This window comes from Furipterus horrens, unplaced genomic scaffold (assembly GCF_987537825.1).
Source record: "Furipterus horrens unplaced genomic scaffold, mFurHor1.1.pri manual_scaffold_17, whole genome shotgun sequence".
In the NCBI taxonomy this organism is placed as follows: Eukaryota; Metazoa; Chordata; class Mammalia; order Chiroptera; family Furipteridae; genus Furipterus; species Furipterus horrens.
In genome coordinates, this window is record NW_028327187.1 from 5119552 (window position 1) to 5137988 (window position 18437).

The window sequence follows — 18437 nt, forward strand, 5'->3', positions numbered from 1 at the left end:
GAAGGAAAGAGCTTTTACATATAATTCTATTAAAACCTACAGGTCAAAAGCCGAGGCAGAAAACAGTCTCTGAAGTGTAATCCTGATGCTTGGCGAAAACAATGCAAAGAACTGTTGAGCCTCATTTATGAACGTGAAGACTCAGAGCCATTTCGACAGCCAGCTGATCATCTTTCTTACCCAGTAAGCAAACAGTTGTTTAAATAATTGCCAATACGTAATTTCCCACTAATGTCTGCTAAGACCTAGGTAAGAGCCGCTCTTCACCCTTTTTCCTACCTTCTTTCTTTCTCCCTTCTGACTTCCTTCTACTTCCTTCTTTATCTTTGAATTGTGTAAGTGGGTCATGACTTGTTAGAATGCCTGTCATGTACTTTGTATGTAAATTATACATTTGTAAACCAAATTTAAATCTAAAGACCTTTGCTGATTATGTGTTATAGAATTATATAATTAACCAATGTCACCCCAATAAGTTTAATTAAAAGATAAATATCTTTGTAATACCTTCTGGCTTTTATTTTGGATGTTTGTTTAATATATGTTATTAACTTCCAATACACTTTTACACACTGTAGACCCTTGAAAACATATGTCAGCCTTATGTTAATAATTTGTTAACTTATGTTTAATTTATGTTAATAATTTAAATAGTGAATGTTATCCAATATGATCACTTAGTTAAACCAACATACCTTATTTCTTCTCATCAAAGCATCAAAGATAATAAGCATGAGAACCTCAATTATAGGATTCCTTTTCTAACAGGATTATCTATTTATATATTGAATAATCTTTTAGTATAGATAGCAAATCAATTTTAATTTATTCAGAGGAAAAGTACAGCAATATTTCAGAAATATATCAGATCATCCTCTGAAATTAGTAAACATCCGTATTCAGTAGTTATACAGGTTTAAGTTGGGAAAAAATTTATTCAAATAATGAACAAAGATATGTTCAACAAAGCTTGCTTTGTAGAAACTTTGGGTAGAAAACTTAGTCTTGTGTTTTCAGAGCAGAAAGGAATGGCGAATATAGAATTCATTCATCTTGAAACACAGTCAGTAAAAGTATTCATCCTATTTATGGATCTTTGAACCTTAAAAAATAATTGTATTGCAGTTATTGATATTTTGTTGTGGTCTAAAAACACAATATTTCTTCTTTACCCTAATAGGGCCATCAAGAACAAGAGGGAGAACCTTCAGGGTCAATTGTTCCAGAAAGACAACAAGATCCATCTGTTTCTGAGGTAGGCCTAGTAGTCTCTTAAAAGACACACATTGCTTATTTTTACATTGTTTTACTCTTTAAAATCTCCATACTGTAAATAAAGCTTTTGTAATTTGCACAGCTGCTTTCCAACACTGCTCACTCCTTTTTTACCTTTGTTTTACTTTTTGATTGTTTTGTTTGTTTGTTTCTTAAAATCAGCACATATTCTGAGTAGGGTTCTGTGGCCCTGACCAGTGTGGCTCAGTGGGTTGGGCATTGTCCCACAAACTGAAAAGGTCACTGGTTTGATTCTTGGCCAGGGCACATGCCCGGGTTGCAGGCCATCCACCTCCCCCAGGTTGAGGCTGTGTGAAAGGACTGATCAATGTTTCTCCCACACATCAATCTTTCTCTCCCCTTCACTCTTTCTCCCTTTTCTTCTTTCTAAAAATAAATAATTTTTTTTTAAAGAGCGTTTTTTGTACCGTCTGTATAGATGGTAGATGTTTATTTGTTTCTATATGTCTCTAAAGGTACTGTAGCAGAGTAGGAAATATCCATTACATAGTAAGATTATGTCTATATTGCAGTTGATTATTCCCACTGGGATTCATCATACTACACAAAGTACCAGTGTTTTTATTCTATAAAAATTTTAGTTTGCATAAATCATGCTGTGTTGGAATATAATTTTGATTTTTATTATTTAAGCAAGAAAATTAAAATAAGACATGTTAAAGAACAATTGTGGTTTCTCATGCTTTGACATTTTTTCTCCTTTTATATCCTTCCTCTGCCCCTTTTTCTGCTTTTTTGGCTTCTCCTTTGAGAGAAATGAAGTAATTTTAATTCTTAACATTTCTATAATAAATAGGATGAGGGATCTAATACTGACAATGACTTTTACACCAAAGTGTTTGTTTATTTATTGATGGTTGTGTTATGTATAGGTATATATACGTTTCAGGTGTACTTCCATAGGACAACCCTAGAAATATCTTAACCGGACTTGAAAGACTTAAGTTAAAATAAAATCTCCTCTCTTCTCTAATCAAAATCAAACTAATCCCGAATATATGAAAGTGAAGACCTTCGATGAAGCCAAAGTGTCATATTTATTAAAGTCAGGATGCTAGGAGAGAGGCACAGACATGGCCAAGCTGACTTTGTCCTTCAGCTCCTAATGTCTTAGGTAGAATGCCCTCATAGCTGGGAATGTCTTAGAAATACACAGCTAACTTGTGACATGGAACTATTTGATTTTATGTAAGTCCTCCTGTCTTATACTTCCATTGAGCAGTGTGCCAGGGAATTGGGGGTTACTTCAGCCTTTAAGCAAGAAATGCAATCTGCTGTTATGAACTCTGTAAGGAATGAAGTCAGTGGCTATGGAATTTGTTTTCTGGTTCTTGAGGGTCTTGTGGTTATGGGCGGCAGGGTGAGGGCTAAGACCCTCCCATAGGCCTCTGCTATTTTTCTAAGCCACCAAAAGAGAGCTCTTAAGTGTATTGTTGTTGGGGGGAGGCATTAAGCAGATGACAAAGCAATCTGTTTATTTCCTGGTGACTTGGTGATGCACATGTTAATCCTACTGTATTATGTAGTATTGTTACCTAGCCTATGTATTTAACAATATACTCTTCTTTGTAGGACGGTCCAGGGGTCACAGACACTCCTGTGGACTTCAGCACTGTGAAAGAAACTTTGGAAGCAGGAAACTATGGTAGCCCTCTGGAATTTTATAAGGATGTTCGCCAAATATTCAGCAACTCCAAAGCTTATACCTCTAATAAAAAGTCAAGGGTATGAAACCTATATTAGGTGGATTAATCATATAACCATTTAGTTGTATATATCAGACAACTTTTTTCTTCACCAGCTTTAAAATTGCTCAACAAGTATGTACTACAATCCTGACATCAATAATGAAGTTTGATTCTCAGTATTTCCCTAACAGTTTATTAGGCACGCATAGAGACACAGTTGGCATAGTCATTCTGCAATTAAACACCTCTTTCTCTCTTCTACGTGCCTCATCTTTCCTCTTGAGTAATATGTGATGTCCCCTAGAGAGAGGTCAAGGGACTGAGAAGTAGAAATTAGAGTACACTTTAATATGTCTTTTATTTATAAATAATTGTATAAATAAAAGTGCTCAACGGTATCCATTTATATAAAACATTTGAATTAGCTCTGAATATTTATGTTTCCCTTATTATGATAAATAGTGAACCACACTGGGAAGTCCTAAGTGTTTATTAGTATTCTCCCTGTGTTTTGTCAGAATTTAAATTTCTTGAGAACAAAAAGGTAATAATAATAATTTTGTGTTTTATAATCACTGGTATCTGATTAAATTTTAAATGAGTTGCACAATATGTATATAACTTGCTCGCTTTCAATTCATATAATATGAATTTTAACCAAAATTATGCGGGCATAAATTTTTCACATTTGATTTATTTCCTGTACTTATTATACTTACATATGTTTATATGAGGTCTGTCCGGAAGGTATCCAGCCATGTAATATGAAAAATAGAGGCATTTACTGAAGAAGATACAAAAAGCACTGTGCGTAGAGGACGATGAGGCCTCAGCCCCCCTCAAAGGAGGCATCTTGGGACCTCACCCAGTCCTTCCATTTGCCATTAGCTTCCCCGTTGTATTTTCCTGAATCTCATTGATTGTCTGAAATTTCTTCTTCCCTTTCAAAGGTGATTTTAGTTTTGGGAAAAGCCAGACGTCACAGGGCACCAAATCTGGGCTGTAGAGGGGCTGAGTCACCTGGGTGGTTTGATGTTTGGCCAAAAAAACTCTGCATGAGACATGATTCATGAGCAGACACATTGTTGTGAAGAAGCTGCCAATCACCAGTTGCCCAGAGTTGCAGCCTCCTGAGTCATCCCAATAGTTTTCATGGAGGAATGTTTAAGTTTAACAGAAAATTTAATGCAGATTTGTTGCTCTACTAGCTCATTTTGAATGTGACAACCACACAGTACACATGCTCACTCAAAGGTGTCTACCAGCCCCACTGACTAGTACAGTGAAGGTGTCATTGTTCACACATGCCCATTCCAGTCCACTCTCCTTGGCTGCTGGGTTACATCAATATCATGCAAACCATTCTTGTTATATTAACAGTGGCTGGGGATTTTCCAGACAGACCTCGTATATTCTTTAAAACACTGGGTTTTATTATTTTGAAACCTATTTTAAACATATAGTATGACCCTCTTCTCATGTCATTATTACTCTTTGAAAACAAAAGTTTTAATGTCTCCATAGTATTTTATTATATGGTGGTTTTGTTTCACAAGTGTTCTAGTTAGTGCTGGAGATCTAGGTTGTTTCTAGGTTTTTACTTACACGCATAAAGCTGTGGCTAACATCTTTAACATCCTTGAACATAATTACTTTGTGTGTGCAATTCTCTTATTTCCTTAGGATAAATTCCCAGAGGTGAAATTATTAGCCAAAGGATGTGTATATTTTTCAGATTTTTTATATTAATATCTATCACAAATTGCCTTTAGAATTATTGTTCCAGTTAAAAAAAATCTCACTGGCAATGTATTAAAATATTTTTTTCCTATTCTTCCCATCATTGAATATTATCTTTTAAGAACCTTTATTATATTAATCTTTAGTTTAAAAAAGTATCTTGTCTTAATTCTTCAGGAAGAATTTTTTTGAATCTATGAAATAATATATATATTTAGTATGAAATGATGGTGCTCATAATGGTCTGGGCATTTTTATACTCTTTGTCCTTTCTATAATTGAAGCAACTGCTAAAATGAGACGAATTTCTACCTTTTCAGATCTATAGCATGACGCTACGGCTATCCGCCTTATTTGAAAGTCACATTAAAGATATCATCTCGGAATATAAGTCAGCGATCCAGAGTCAGAAGCGGAGAAGGCCACGGTACAGAAAACGCTTAAGAAGCAGCAGCAGCTCATTATCCAGTAGCAGAGCTCCTAGGTATATTGCGTTGCTGTAGTGTTTTATGTTGTTAAAGCCTTTTGTGTATATTACTTCATCCTTTTCAAGTTCATTGAATAGCTTGAGGGGATCCCAAGACCCAGGAGATTTTTTTTTTTAAAGCAATTATGCACCTGTGTGTAAAGATGGAGGTGGTAACCCAAAGCTTTGTTGATGTGGATTTTGTTTTACTAAAACCTTATTATTTGAATGCTTTAAACTTAACTTCATTACGTTACCAATTTGAAGTGTTTTGCTTAAACTATCAGGCATTTCCTTTTGGGTCACCTTAAACATTTTCTGTGTACTGTCTGTCATCGTGTGTTGCTAAAAGAAAAAAAAAAATCTTAATTGTCATGTATGTTTACTTGTAGTCCAAAAGGGAAACAGAAACAAATGAAGTTGCAGCCTAAAAATGACCAGAATACCTCAGTGTCTTACGCCAGAACCAGCTCTCCATTCTCGTCTCCTGGTGAATATGTCTTTTGTTTTGGGGTGTTACATATTTCAGTTTGATGCTGATATTAAGGATATACAAAGGGCAGCATGGTTTATAGTACAAAGAACAATGGATTTGGGGGTAGAAAGCTGCGTTTTATTCCCAGCTCTTTTCTCTAGTTGTGTGGTCCTAGGTTAGACATAAGTGTCTTCATATTTTAAATGAAGGTGTTAAGACTCTATGAATTGTAAAGTCTGTTAGTTTTAAAATCCTGTAACTTCATGGTTTTTAGCATGCATATTATCGCAGAGCGCTTTCTACAATATATTTGCCAATGGAAGACTTGAGGATTCATTATGTGGGGACGTGGTTTCCTTGGACAGTTTTTCTGACATTTTGTCCCTGAAAGCGGAACAGTGTGCCATGTTAGTGTCCGAGTAGAATAACTGAACAAGATATTTTTCAAAACAGCCTGTTTTTATCACTTGACTGAAAATACGATATTTTTGTTAACATTACATGTAAGTTTTAATGTAATGCTTTTAAATGTAAGTTTCAGATGCTGCTGAAGGGCTTTCGCTATTTTTACTTGATGATGAGATAGATGGACCATTTTCTTCAGCGAGCTTCAGTGGATATAGCCGAAGTGGAAATAGCCATGACCCAGGGAAAACCAAATCATTTCGGAATAGAGCTTTGCCAATTAAACAAGGTAGGAAATAAATATGGACACAGCATTTAATCTTTGTTCCTTTGTAATGGCAGATGAATTATCTAAAAGCTGGTGTATTTACATCCTAAAAATTAGCATGCCCTTATAGTTAATGAGGATTTTAATATTGTCAAATTTGACTCAGGGTTTCATATCCACAACTAGGAACAGGTTATTAGCAGCATTTCAGTATTTCCAAACATATTTTAGTCTTTTGGAAGAAAATGTAAAATGAATAAGGAGGAACAACTAAATGAACAGCTCTTTCTTCCCCAAGCGTATAAAAACCAGACTATTAGACACATTTAAATCATATTAATAAGAAAGGCAAATAAAATTCCAAAATCATATTTAAATAGGGCTCATTTTTAAAGTCTATCCCAATTTGGAAAAAGGGTTTTGGTTGACAAAAGGGCCTTCTTTTAGTCAATGCCCATCTCTGCCACCTTGTTTAGGTGTTCTCAGTCATTAAGTGGTTTGCAGACTATGTTCTGACCACCTCGCAGTAATTCAGAGCCACTTCAGGAATTCTCAGAAAAGCCTTCTGCGTTCAACCAGAGCAACTTATTATTATTCACTTCACTTAGTGAGATTCCATCTAACTTATTTATAGAAAAATTTTCCCTGATTAAAAAGAAATCGCTGACCTAATAATTATCATCACGTGGTGTAGTTTTGCACGATGTCAGGAAGCATCAGTTTTAAATACTTGAAGGTTATTGTTATGCAGACTTTCTCCTTATACTTAGCCTTCTGTTATGGACCTTGAACGTGTTCAAAGAAACTTGTAATATATTCATCTATTTGAAGTGTGTGAAGAATAGCTACCATGTTTTTATAAGTATTTTTATTAGAGTATATATTTTCATTTTTTACAAATTTTAATAAATGGTGTCATAGTTTATCCATCGCTATTGAAGTATCAAATAACCCAAAAATAGACTTTCTAAAGATATATTTTATATCTGTTAATGTGAGAAATATTGGTACGTATCTGATTATTTTAAGGTAGTTATTGCATTTATTTTCCCCAGTTTTTATCTTTACTCTGTTCAGCCCCAGCTGCGCGCTGCATACTCAAGCCACTTTCTTCTCCTTTTGCCCTTTCCTTCATTATCCAGCCTTTAGAAAGAGTAGATTATACTTCCTGCCTCTGTTTTCTTTCCATCTAAGCATTCCTTGGTCCTTTCTAGTCTGGCTTCTGCCGCCCGAACTCTACAGATTCACCAGGAATCTGCAGTGACCAGCCAGCATCCTTTCCGTGGTCCCTCTCTCTTTGATCTATCTGTATCCTTGCACACCATTGGCCAGCCCCTCTGGGACCCCCATGGACTGGCTTCTGTAGCACTACTTCTCTTATAGCTCTGTTTCTAGTACATTAATATGTTCTCTGTTTTGTTTCGGTTTGGTTTGGTTTGGTGTTTTCCTTTTGTCTTTTACAAATAAAAGAACCTAGTAGTTACATCCATCATCTTTATGCCGACGACTCTCCAAACTCATATATCTAGCCCCAGCATCTCTATTGTACCAGTCTCGTTTCCAAGTGCCTCCTAAGAAAGTTTCTGTTGGGTGTTTATTATTCATTATTCTCAAGCTTGCTTCTTTTTCTGTCCTTGCTATTTTAGTTGATGGCACCACCATTTTCCTAGGCATCCAGTGTTAAATTTTACAGTGTTCTTTGGCTCTCCTCTTGGCCCTCATCTCCAGTCAGTTTTCTTAATTCTATAACTTTCTGATACCACTTAAATCTCTTACCGACAGTTCCTATTGCTGTCACGTACTATGTTAGTCCGCTTGGGCTTTCGCAACAAGACACCACAGACTCAGTGACTTAAATAACAGATATTTATTTTAGCAGCTTCATTGAGATATCATTGACATAAAATCATACATATGTAAAGTTACAACTTCATGTTTCAATATATGCATCCACTGTGAAATGGTCACCACAGTCAAAGCAATGAACATATCGATCACCTCTACACAATTACTGTGTGTGTTGAGAACACTGAAGATCTAGCGTCTTATCAGATTACAGGTATACAATGCAATATGGTTAACTATAGGTGCCATGCCGTGTGATCGCTATCTGGCACTTATTCATCCAGAATATCTGAATCTTTGTTCACTATCCATGTCCCCTCCCTCACCCCATGGCCACCACCATCTTACTCTCTGCTTCTGTGAGCTTCATGGGAGAGAGATGTCCTGAGAACACATCTTTAGCTAATTTGGTCATGTGGACACCATCGTGCTTACGTACACAAATCTAGATGGTATAGCCGACTCACACCACGTGCCTGTACAGCATGCTACTGTATACAACAACGCGAAATTAAATCAAACATGAGAAGATGAGACCATCAATAAATACGGCGACCATGAGATGTATGTGGCTGCTGCTGGCTTAGCGTGGCATAGGGTTTTACAGCAAACTTCTCCTTTAAGTAAAAAGGGCACGCTATAAAACAACAGTAAGAAGCATAGTATAGTAAATGCATAAACCGGTAACACAGCCATTTCTTATTATTATCATGTATTATGTACTGTGCAACATTGACAGGCTACTCTGTGTTATGTGACCGGCAGGTTTGTTCACAGCAGCATCACCACGAGCACGGGAGTGACGTGTTGCTCTATGACATTACTATGGCGGCGACATTAGTAGCCAAAAGACAGCAGTGTTTCAGCACTGTTATAATCTTATGGGACCGCCATAATATATGCGGCCTGTCATGGACTAAAACATCATCATACAGCGCATGACTGTATTTCCGATTACACATTTAACTGACATCATGCATTGTTTCTTTTTCTGTTTCTTGCATATTTTGCTTAGTTCGCATAATATCCTCCAGCTCCATCCATGTTGTCGCAAATGGCAAGATGTTTCTATCTTGCTTACTGTGAATAATGCTGCAGCGAACAAGGGAGTACAGATTTCTTCACGATCCTAATTTCAGTTCCTTTTTCACATACACGTAGAAGTGGCATTGCTGGATTATGTGGTAGCTCTATTATTCATTTCCTGAGCAAAGTGCATACTGATTTTCGTAATGGCTGTACTAATTCCCATTCTCCCCAAACATGTACAAGCATTCCCTTTTGGCCACATCTTTGCCAACACCATTTATTTGTGAAACTTGCCATTGTAACAGGTATGAGGCGATATCTCCCTGTGATTTTGATTTGCATTTCCCTAAGGATAGAGACGTTGCGCACATTTTCATATAGTTAAAAGAGACATCTATTGTCTGACAGTCGTGGAGGCTCCAAGTCCAAGATCAAGGTGCCAGCAGGGTTGGTGTCTGGTGAGCGCCACCTTGTGGCTGTATCCTTACGTGGCTCTTTCTCTGTGCATTCACAGACGGGGGAAGCAAGAGCGAGTATTGTAACAATACCAGCCCTGTGCGTTGGGGCACCCCCTTATGACTTCAGTTTAATTAAGAACCTCTTACAGGTCCTCTCTTCAAATAAAGTGACATCGGGGGTTAGGGCTTCCATATGCGTATCTTGGGATAATGCAGTTTGGTCCCTAACGCCAAGACTGTTAGGGCTTACCTTGTAACAGTGCTACCATACAATCCCAGGCTTTGCTTTTTCCACTGTTTTCAGGTTTCCTCCTCCCCGACTGGCTCTCCCTTCTCCATTATGTTTGCCTGCTCTTTCTCTTTCAAGTGGAACTATCCCACGTGTCAGTCCTCAGCTACCTTCTCTTGCTGTACTTGCTTTCTCGGTGAGCTCTCTTAGTCCTCTTGGCACGAAATGTCGTCTCTTTACTGAAAAGTTCCAAAATTACATCTGTAGCTTTATCCAAGTCTCCCCTGAACCTCTGCGCTGGTATATCCACCGGCTTGTTTTCTTTTCCTGTTTTTAAAAACTATACGTATGTCTCTAGTGGCATTGAAAACTGGAATCTTTATTTTTTTTCCCACCAACTTGCCCAAAGCTATTCCTCCTTTAGCAATTCGCCTACTCAGCACATACCTCTACCCAGCTGCGGGCCTTAGAACCCAGGAGCTTATCTTCATTCTTTGCTTAACACTTGACATCCAGCCTATCAGCTAGTCCCACCAGTTGGAACTTTATAAAGTCAAGGTTGCTTTTGGTGGCACTGCTAAATGGTCAAAACCCAGTCATTTCTCAACACCTTTATTGTTGTGTCTTGCATCGTGTGTCTCCTGCACTATTGCAATGGACTCCCAACTCATCTCTGCTTCCAATGCCTTCTTCTGTGATCCGTTCTCTATACAGCAAGTGTAGCACGCTTTAAAAATGGAAATCAGGTCGTGTCCTTCTTCAGCTGTAAAACCCTTCCCTGGAAGTGACCTGCCCCTACTCCGTTTTTCTCATCCACTGTAGTTACACTGGGTTTCTGTCTCCTCTGATGGAGTGTTCTTTCCCTGGATCGAACTTCGTCCAGTTCTTTTCTTAGATCCTCCCACTGCAGGAAAGTCTTCCTTAAATAAAATATTCCCCAAACATACATCTGCACTCTTTTTTACCCTCTTTTTTATTTATAGTACATTTTATTACTTAAAATCATACTATGGTCACTTCATTGTCAAGCAAGCTTTTCCCACTAAACTATAGATTCGAAGAGCAAGCACTTTATCTCATAATTGCCATATTTCAAGTTCCAAGAAATGCCTGGCCCATAGTAGATAATCAGTAAATGTTTAGTGAATGAATGAAATTATTCAGATACATGTTCTCAGATCATTCTTTCTAGGGTTCAAGTCCTTAAAATTTCTGCCCAGCTATCTCACCCCCCCATCAGCCCTCTACACTCCCCTGCCAAAAGCAATCAGACAGAAATCAGAACTATACTATCTTCCATTTCCAACAGATTTAAATTCATTCTCCAACATTCTCCACGACTCTAACCCCATGTATGTTTGGGTATAAATAGTTTTTGTAGACTGTTAATATTACTTTAAAACCTAAATAACCATTTTACCAGTGTCAGAGCTTAACTTGAAAATATCATTCATCTTGATTTAGATCACTCCTCTGATGGACCCCTGACCAACGGCGATGGCAGAGAGCCCCGGACGGGAATCAAGAGAAAGCTACTTAGTGCATCGGAGGAAGATGAGAGCATGGGAAGAGAAGAGAAAGAGAAAAAAGAAGCAAAAGAGAAATCCCATTCATCCTCCTCTGAAAGTGGAGAATTGGTATCCAGTCTAAGTTCGGAAAGCACCAGCGGTTCTGACTCTGACTCTGAATCAACTTCCAGGACAGATCAAGATTATGTAGATGGAGACCATGACTATAGCAAATTCATACAAACTAGGCCTAAAAGAAAACTCAGAAGGCAATATGCCAATGGAAAACGAAACTGGAAGACGAGAGGCACAGGAGGAAGGGGTAGATGGGGCAGATGGGGCAGATGGAGTAGAGGAGGCAGAGGAAGAGGAGGCAGGGGCCGAGGGGGCCGAGGAAGAGGTGGAGGTGGCACCAGAGGGAGAGGGCGAGGGAGAGGAGGAAGAGGTGCTTCTAGAGGAGCCAGCAGAGCCAAACGTGCACGTGTTGCAGATGATGAATTTGACACCATGTTTTCAGGACGCTTCAGTAGACTGCCCCGCATTAAGACAAGGAACCAAGGCAGGAGGACTGTTTTATATAATGACGATTCTGATAACGACAATTTTGTGTCCACTGAGGATCCTCTGAATCTTGGTACGTCCAGGTCAGGCAGAGTGCGTAAAATGACAGAAAAAGCCAGGGTTAGCCATCTCATGGGATGGAATTATTAACAGTTAATAACTAGAATACTTTTAAACAATTAAATGGCCTTCTACTGCAGGGAATTTACCAGGAAATCTACAAAGCAAGTTGTGTGGGGACTTACGTTTCCTTTCACATTGGTGCTTTTCCATTATGCCGGTATACATTGGTTTCAAGACTTTTGATCTCCACACTTCATTTGTTCAAACAAGCCTTACTCATTAGGCCTTAAATTAAAAAAAAAAATCTGCCCACACATGCACACACACACACACACACACACGACACACACAGACACACCAGACACACTACAGATTTACTACATTAAAGGAGCGTTCAGCTTCTTAAGAGTAGCATGACATTTTTATCTCAGAATATCCCTCTTTTGCTTTTGTATCACAGAAGTATAGCACCTTCTTACAGAGTTTTATATAGTTTGTTTTTGCCATTCCTGTACCCAGTAATAATAACTTTTGCACAATACACCAATCCTAAAGGCAGCTATTAAATGTTTACAGTTTCTATATTGTAAGAACGATCTGGATTATTTTCCTCTTCCCAGGCCAAACTTTCAATAATTGTACTGAACTGAAGTATATATTTATACTACAGTTTTTTGGGGGGGTGGGGGGAATCTTGATATGCTTTTCATTGATTTGATTAATTCATGTTAAAGGTGAGAAAGGGTTGGTGCCTTGTAAATATGTAGCAAATCTTTGTGGTGTGTTCTGATGTGTGCATTAACTTTATTAAAAAAGAATACTTGAGGTATCAATCTAGACAAGGTGCCAAATGCAAAAGTTTCTTGCATCCATTTTCTTTTCCTATTATATTTTATTGCATTAATAGAACTTCTGTAGCTTAAAGAATAACTTAAGCATTTGAAAAAATCCTCATTCACAAAGAATAACTTCTTTGAATAGTAGCTCAGCTACCTCTTAACTACAACTACTGGAAACATTAAGAAAAATTGATGCTGTTATTCATTACTGACTAAGGAGAAACAGAACAAGCTTGGTGGCAATGAATATTCATAAGATATAAGCTGAGAGATTGTTAATCATATTGGCTCTCAAATTAATGGTTGTAATTAACCAACTTGTGTACGCATACTATGCTCTACATTAGACTTTTCTTAGAACACATTTATGTAAGTAGACTTGGCCGACTGCTTCTGTAGCTCTGCTACCACTTACTATTTAGCAGCTGTGAGTGGCTGCTTTTCCTTTGAATTTCAAAATGTAACAAAACACCTAGTTTGAGTTGGACTGTTTTGGCTAAATATTTTAAATCAATAGTAATAGGTTCTGCTCATACCATTCCAAAAGGTTCTTCTGTTACCATCTTTCAGAAAAGAACCTCACTCATTGCACTGCACACTGATATTTCGAGTTATTATTTTATAGATGAAACCATTTAACCCCTATGGTCTTGTTTACAGCAGTAGAGTGCACATAATTCCATAAGTGAGCTTGAGTTCAGAGATCAATTTTACTCCTCAAATTTGAGAAATCGCAAATTCGCTCATTTGTTAGATGCTTAGCTTTTTGAGGTTGGGAGGGACTGTATTGATCTCTGTTTTTGTCACAGCAGACTTGTTGCTCTTAGATCAGATTTGTGGGGAAAATGAAACTTCTTAATGTATGCCTAGTAAACCCAGGACATTTAAGCTAACCTGCTTGTCTCACGCTTTCAATCATTTCACGCATCTGAAAATCCTTAAGTGCAGGGGAAGGAGTACACACATAACTTGGCTTTTTCAGTTGGGTCAGGCGGGGGTTATTCTTGGACGAACATCTTTAAGCAATTTTCACTTGCAGTAGAAATGTTCAGGTTTTAAGAGAGTACTTGTGAATTGTTAATGGCACTAAATTCTGTTACTAGACAATAGATCGAGCTGATTTTTTTTTTTTGTTTTGGTCGTCTTTTTTTCACTAAATGAAAACTACTGGTTGTAACTTAGTCCCACTTTTAACCATAGTACAGATTCAAAAAAATGTTCATATTTTAAAGTCTACATTTGATTTTGCTAAAACGTGCTTTTTAGTTATTCATCTCGTGGGAATTTAGATTAAATTTGTGCCTGTGTTTTCCTGGAATCAAAAATACTCTGGCCTACCCTAATCAAAGTAACTTAGTTACTTAAATTCATGGATATACCCAAATAGTATGATGTGTATCGTTTTAGTGTGAAATTTTCTGTTGACATTCTTCTATGAAGAGCTGACCTCTTGAAATGTAGAAGAATTGCCATCTGTGTGATTTTAGCTGTCTGAAGCTTTATTTATAATTTATTTTGAACAATAAAAATGCCACATTTATTCCCCAAATGTCAAGATTTTCTAGGTTTAGATACTTAGGATAACAAGGCGAAAGACATTTTAAGCATATTTTCTATGTAGTGAAATACTGTGAAAATACTAGTGACGGCATTTTGCTGTCATGTTGATTTCAGTTATTAGGATTTAAAGCGTCAGTCACCAGGGTGTGTTAGACGAGCTTAGTTATCACTTATTACAAAACAAACAGATGATTTCTGTTTGCATGCAAATTATTTTAATAATGGTGAAAATCAAAGTTTGAAAGACGTATTTTTACTTTTATATCTAGACCTGCGCCCCCAATTTATACGTTGCTCTTTTTGTAACGCTGCCTCCTGTGAATGTGATGTAATTTGTATCACATTGAATATTTTATTGCTTTAATTTTTTTAGAGGCCATTTAAACCTGAAGAAGACCTGGGTTCAGCCATAGCAAAGCAAGTAGGAAATGAGCTAAGAATGTTGAAGAAAAGTTTAAATCTTAAAAGAGTTGCTAAGAAGAAGAAAAAAAAAAAAAACCACTGTTATTTTTAGGTTCATGAGACGTATAGGCCTAACCCTATGCTAGATATTAATAGTCAGTGAACTCTGTTTCTCATGAATGCTAATAATGTTTTAATTCCAAGCTTTAAAATCTTAGCATGTGTATAATGTTTATGAAAAGTGAATTGTGTGTTTTTTCTATGGCTTGCTATGTGTATCTCTTCCAGCAATTGGTTGCTCTCCCAACATTCACTAGTCTGTTAGCCTAGTGACTAAGTTTGTTTATGTGTGTGTGCGTGTGCGAGTGTGTGTATGTAGATTTTTTTCCAAGTTGGCACAGTTTATCTCAGACATAAAAAAAAAAAAGAATATTTTGTATGGAAGACAGTCCTGTTCACTGTCTATCAATTCTTTGCCTCTGTTATAAAGCGCTTAGCCTGTAAATATATATACTGCTTGATCATTCATTTCATTATACCTTCTAGATAAATAATCTAGGATTTGTTGTGTACATGTGTCCCCCTATTTTTTTTTCATTTTAATTTGCCCTTTTTTCATTTGTTTCTTGTTTGTTTGTTTCTTTTACCTGAAGTCAGACTTGTGCTAGAATTCTTACATATAGCACTTTGTTTCTCCCAGACTAAGATTCATAAATCTCATTCATACAACTGTGTGCTCAGATATCTAACTCAGCCCTCAAATAATTTGAAATAAATTTGAGTGATTTATCTTCTGTTGGTTTTTTTGTAATCCTGTAAATTGTCATCAGACAATAACAGTGATAAAGAGAAAGATGTGAATACCACTTCAAACTTTTTGATAAAAACTTTTTTGAAACATTTTTCAAAATTTGTATGTTCGTGGTAGTGATGAATTAAAAATTTATATTAAACACACTTATATATCTTGGACATTATTTTATGCACATTTACCAACTGGTACTTTAAAATTGGAATTTTCACAGTCACAAAAAGGAGACTTGCATTGTGTACAATTTTTGGTATTCTTTGATGTCGCCTTTTAGTTCCGGGGAAAGGAACAATACTTTTCACAGCTCAAGTTCATTGTTTCAGTTGTTAACCCCACCCCCAACATTTTTGTGGAACATGAAGCTCTGTAAAAGTTCCGTTGAAAATAGAATATTCTAAGATCACTTTTAAGGCTTGTTTTAAAAAATAGTGTGAAAATATTTTCATGCTTTTTTGCTTTCCACCTCTTAGTGAAGTTTCTTTACTGTTTTAACTACCAAGTTTACCAAGTTTTGGTTAAATTCTAATATCAAGTTTAATTTTTTTCATGGTGCTGTATTTTGTGGAATGTGGATTGCCTTCTATTTCTTGACATTTTGTTATGTAGCCTTACCCTTGGTTACTCCCTTTCTCATCATTCCTCTGCTGCTTACTTTTATCCTCACTTCTCTTTCTGTAATGAAGACTCTGCCTAATTTAGCACACTTCAACAAGACTGGTAATTTATGATTCATTGATGGGAGAAGTACAGTAGAAAGGCCCTGCAGTTTAGAGTTAAGGTGTGTTTGTTTATTTATATGTATACTCATTTGTTATTCCTATCTTAATTAAGTCTAGAATATGAGACTTTGACATATAAAAGCATGATAAGTATTTTCTGAAAAATAAGACTATTGATACATATTAAAGTCGCCATTGGTAATTGAATTTTAAATTCACATACAGAAATACTTAGAAACGCATTTGGGAAATGTGTTCTTACATATGTCACCAGATACACATTAGGCAGTACTACAAATGTTAGTTCTTTAAACAATACTGTGGTGATGGCAATCAGTAATTTATTTCTTTGTCCTGTAACTTATCATCCTTGTCTTTTGTAATCCCTGACAAAGTATTAACAAAACTGTACCTTATGTTTGTTAGTATCCACAAGTTTGAAGATGGAAAATCATTCAGTTAATAGTTGATGTGATGTTGTACATGGGCGAAATGTCCATTAAACTGAAAGTCAGTACAGAAAGGTAAACTAGACTGGCTTGGTTTATAAAAGGTGTTTTGTTTGGCAGTTATAAGTCATTATAAGCAATTATCTTCAAAGACAAAAAAAAAACTGGACTAATTTGTTGCCATTCTTTATGGGATGTTTACAATAAAATTCCAAGTTGTTTGGAATCAGTTGCAGTCTTGCTGCTTTGTGCCTTAACTCAGGTACTAGAGATAAATTAAGAACAAGACCAAAAAATGGAGTGACCTTTTCATTATCCACCTTCAGATTTTATAACATGTAACTCGGGTCCATTCTTGTTTCTTTGTCATGTAATATTTTATTATAATTTTTTCATCTGAGGAACTAGGTACTTCCTGCTATCAAAGAAAACAAAGACTTTTTTTTTTTTTTTTTTTTTTTTTTTTTGCTTTTGCCGTTACAGATATTCTGGGTCACTGTTAGGTTATAAATATGTTAAATGGGCTGTTTTGTGCATTAAATAACAGCCTGCAACTCTTTAGTTAACTTTATTTTTTGCAGAGTTTTTTGAAATAAAGGGCTTTCTAATGTCTTTTTAGCTTATAAATTTTTTTTTCTTTTTAAAATTTATTTATTTTTGGAGAGAGGGAAGGGAGGGAAAAAGGGAGAGAAACCTCCATGTGCAAGAGACATATGGGTCAGTTGCCTCTTACACACCCCGAAGTGGGGACCTGGCCCACAACCCAGGCCTGTGCCCTGACTGGGAACTGAACCAGTGACCTTTTGGTTCACAGGCTGGTGCTCAATCCACTGAGCCATATGGTATATTTTATGTTAGTGATAAGAGCTGGCTAAAGGAAGACTAGTTTATTTCATCCCAGATTTGTTTATTTGTGTATTCATCTATTCAAAAGTTATTAAGTCCCTTCTATGGGACAAGCACTATAATTTTTAAAAGAGCTTTACAGTTTATAGGGCTACTCAAAATCCACATATTCACAATCGCCAGAATGACACTATCAATCAATTTAGTTTGTCATGTCAAAAAAAAAAGAATTTCAATGAAGTCAAGTCATTTGCCATATGTCACACAGCTAAGAAACAGAAAATCCTTGCTTCATCCGGAATTGGCTGCTTGCAGGTTTCTCGTCCTAGCACCTATATTTCATTAATGGGATGATGTTCAGTTCCACTTTCCTCCTTCCCAGCCTCCATGAAATGGAAACTCCAGTCATGCATGTGTATCTTGAAGATCACCCTTCCTTTTGATTCTGGGTAAGATCATTTAAAAAGAAGACATGGAGATGGGTATCTTCATGCCTCTTAGTACTTTAGGGAGGTGCTAGTTAGTGGCTAAATTTCAAGTTAGGCTTAGAAGTAGAAAAATGAATAGGGCTCTTGAAATGCATTTCTTAAGCAAATTAACGCAAGGCTTAGTCCCCAAGAAGAAAATGTAGAGAATTTACTCCAATCTTATGTGAGGGTTAATTCTGCTACTAATGTACTTAGTGCATGATACAAAGCAGATCAGTCATTGCTACCTCCCACATACTACATATGCTCTCCTGCCAGTTGCAAAGTTGAGAACGTTTTTCCCTTCCAAGTT

The 18437-nt window shown here is 36.6% G+C and overlaps 1 protein-coding gene across 1 annotated transcript in view; it reads left to right on the forward strand.

The window, feature by feature from the left end:
- The window catches only part of BRWD3 (bromodomain and WD repeat domain containing 3), a 112112-nt gene extending 98110 nt beyond the window's left edge, over positions 1-14002 (forward strand). The window contains exons 35-41 of the mRNA XM_090265374.1: positions 43-183; positions 1181-1255; positions 2869-3021; positions 5045-5208; positions 5583-5680; positions 6201-6359; positions 11364-14002. Coding sequence (XP_090121500.1) covers positions 43-183; positions 1181-1255; positions 2869-3021; positions 5045-5208; positions 5583-5680; positions 6201-6359; positions 11364-12118 — 1545 coding nt within the window. The 3' untranslated portion in view covers positions 12119-14002. The remainder of the gene's footprint in view (positions 1-42; positions 184-1180; positions 1256-2868; positions 3022-5044; positions 5209-5582; positions 5681-6200; positions 6360-11363) is intronic.
- The last annotated feature ends 4435 nt before the right edge of the window (positions 14003-18437 follow it).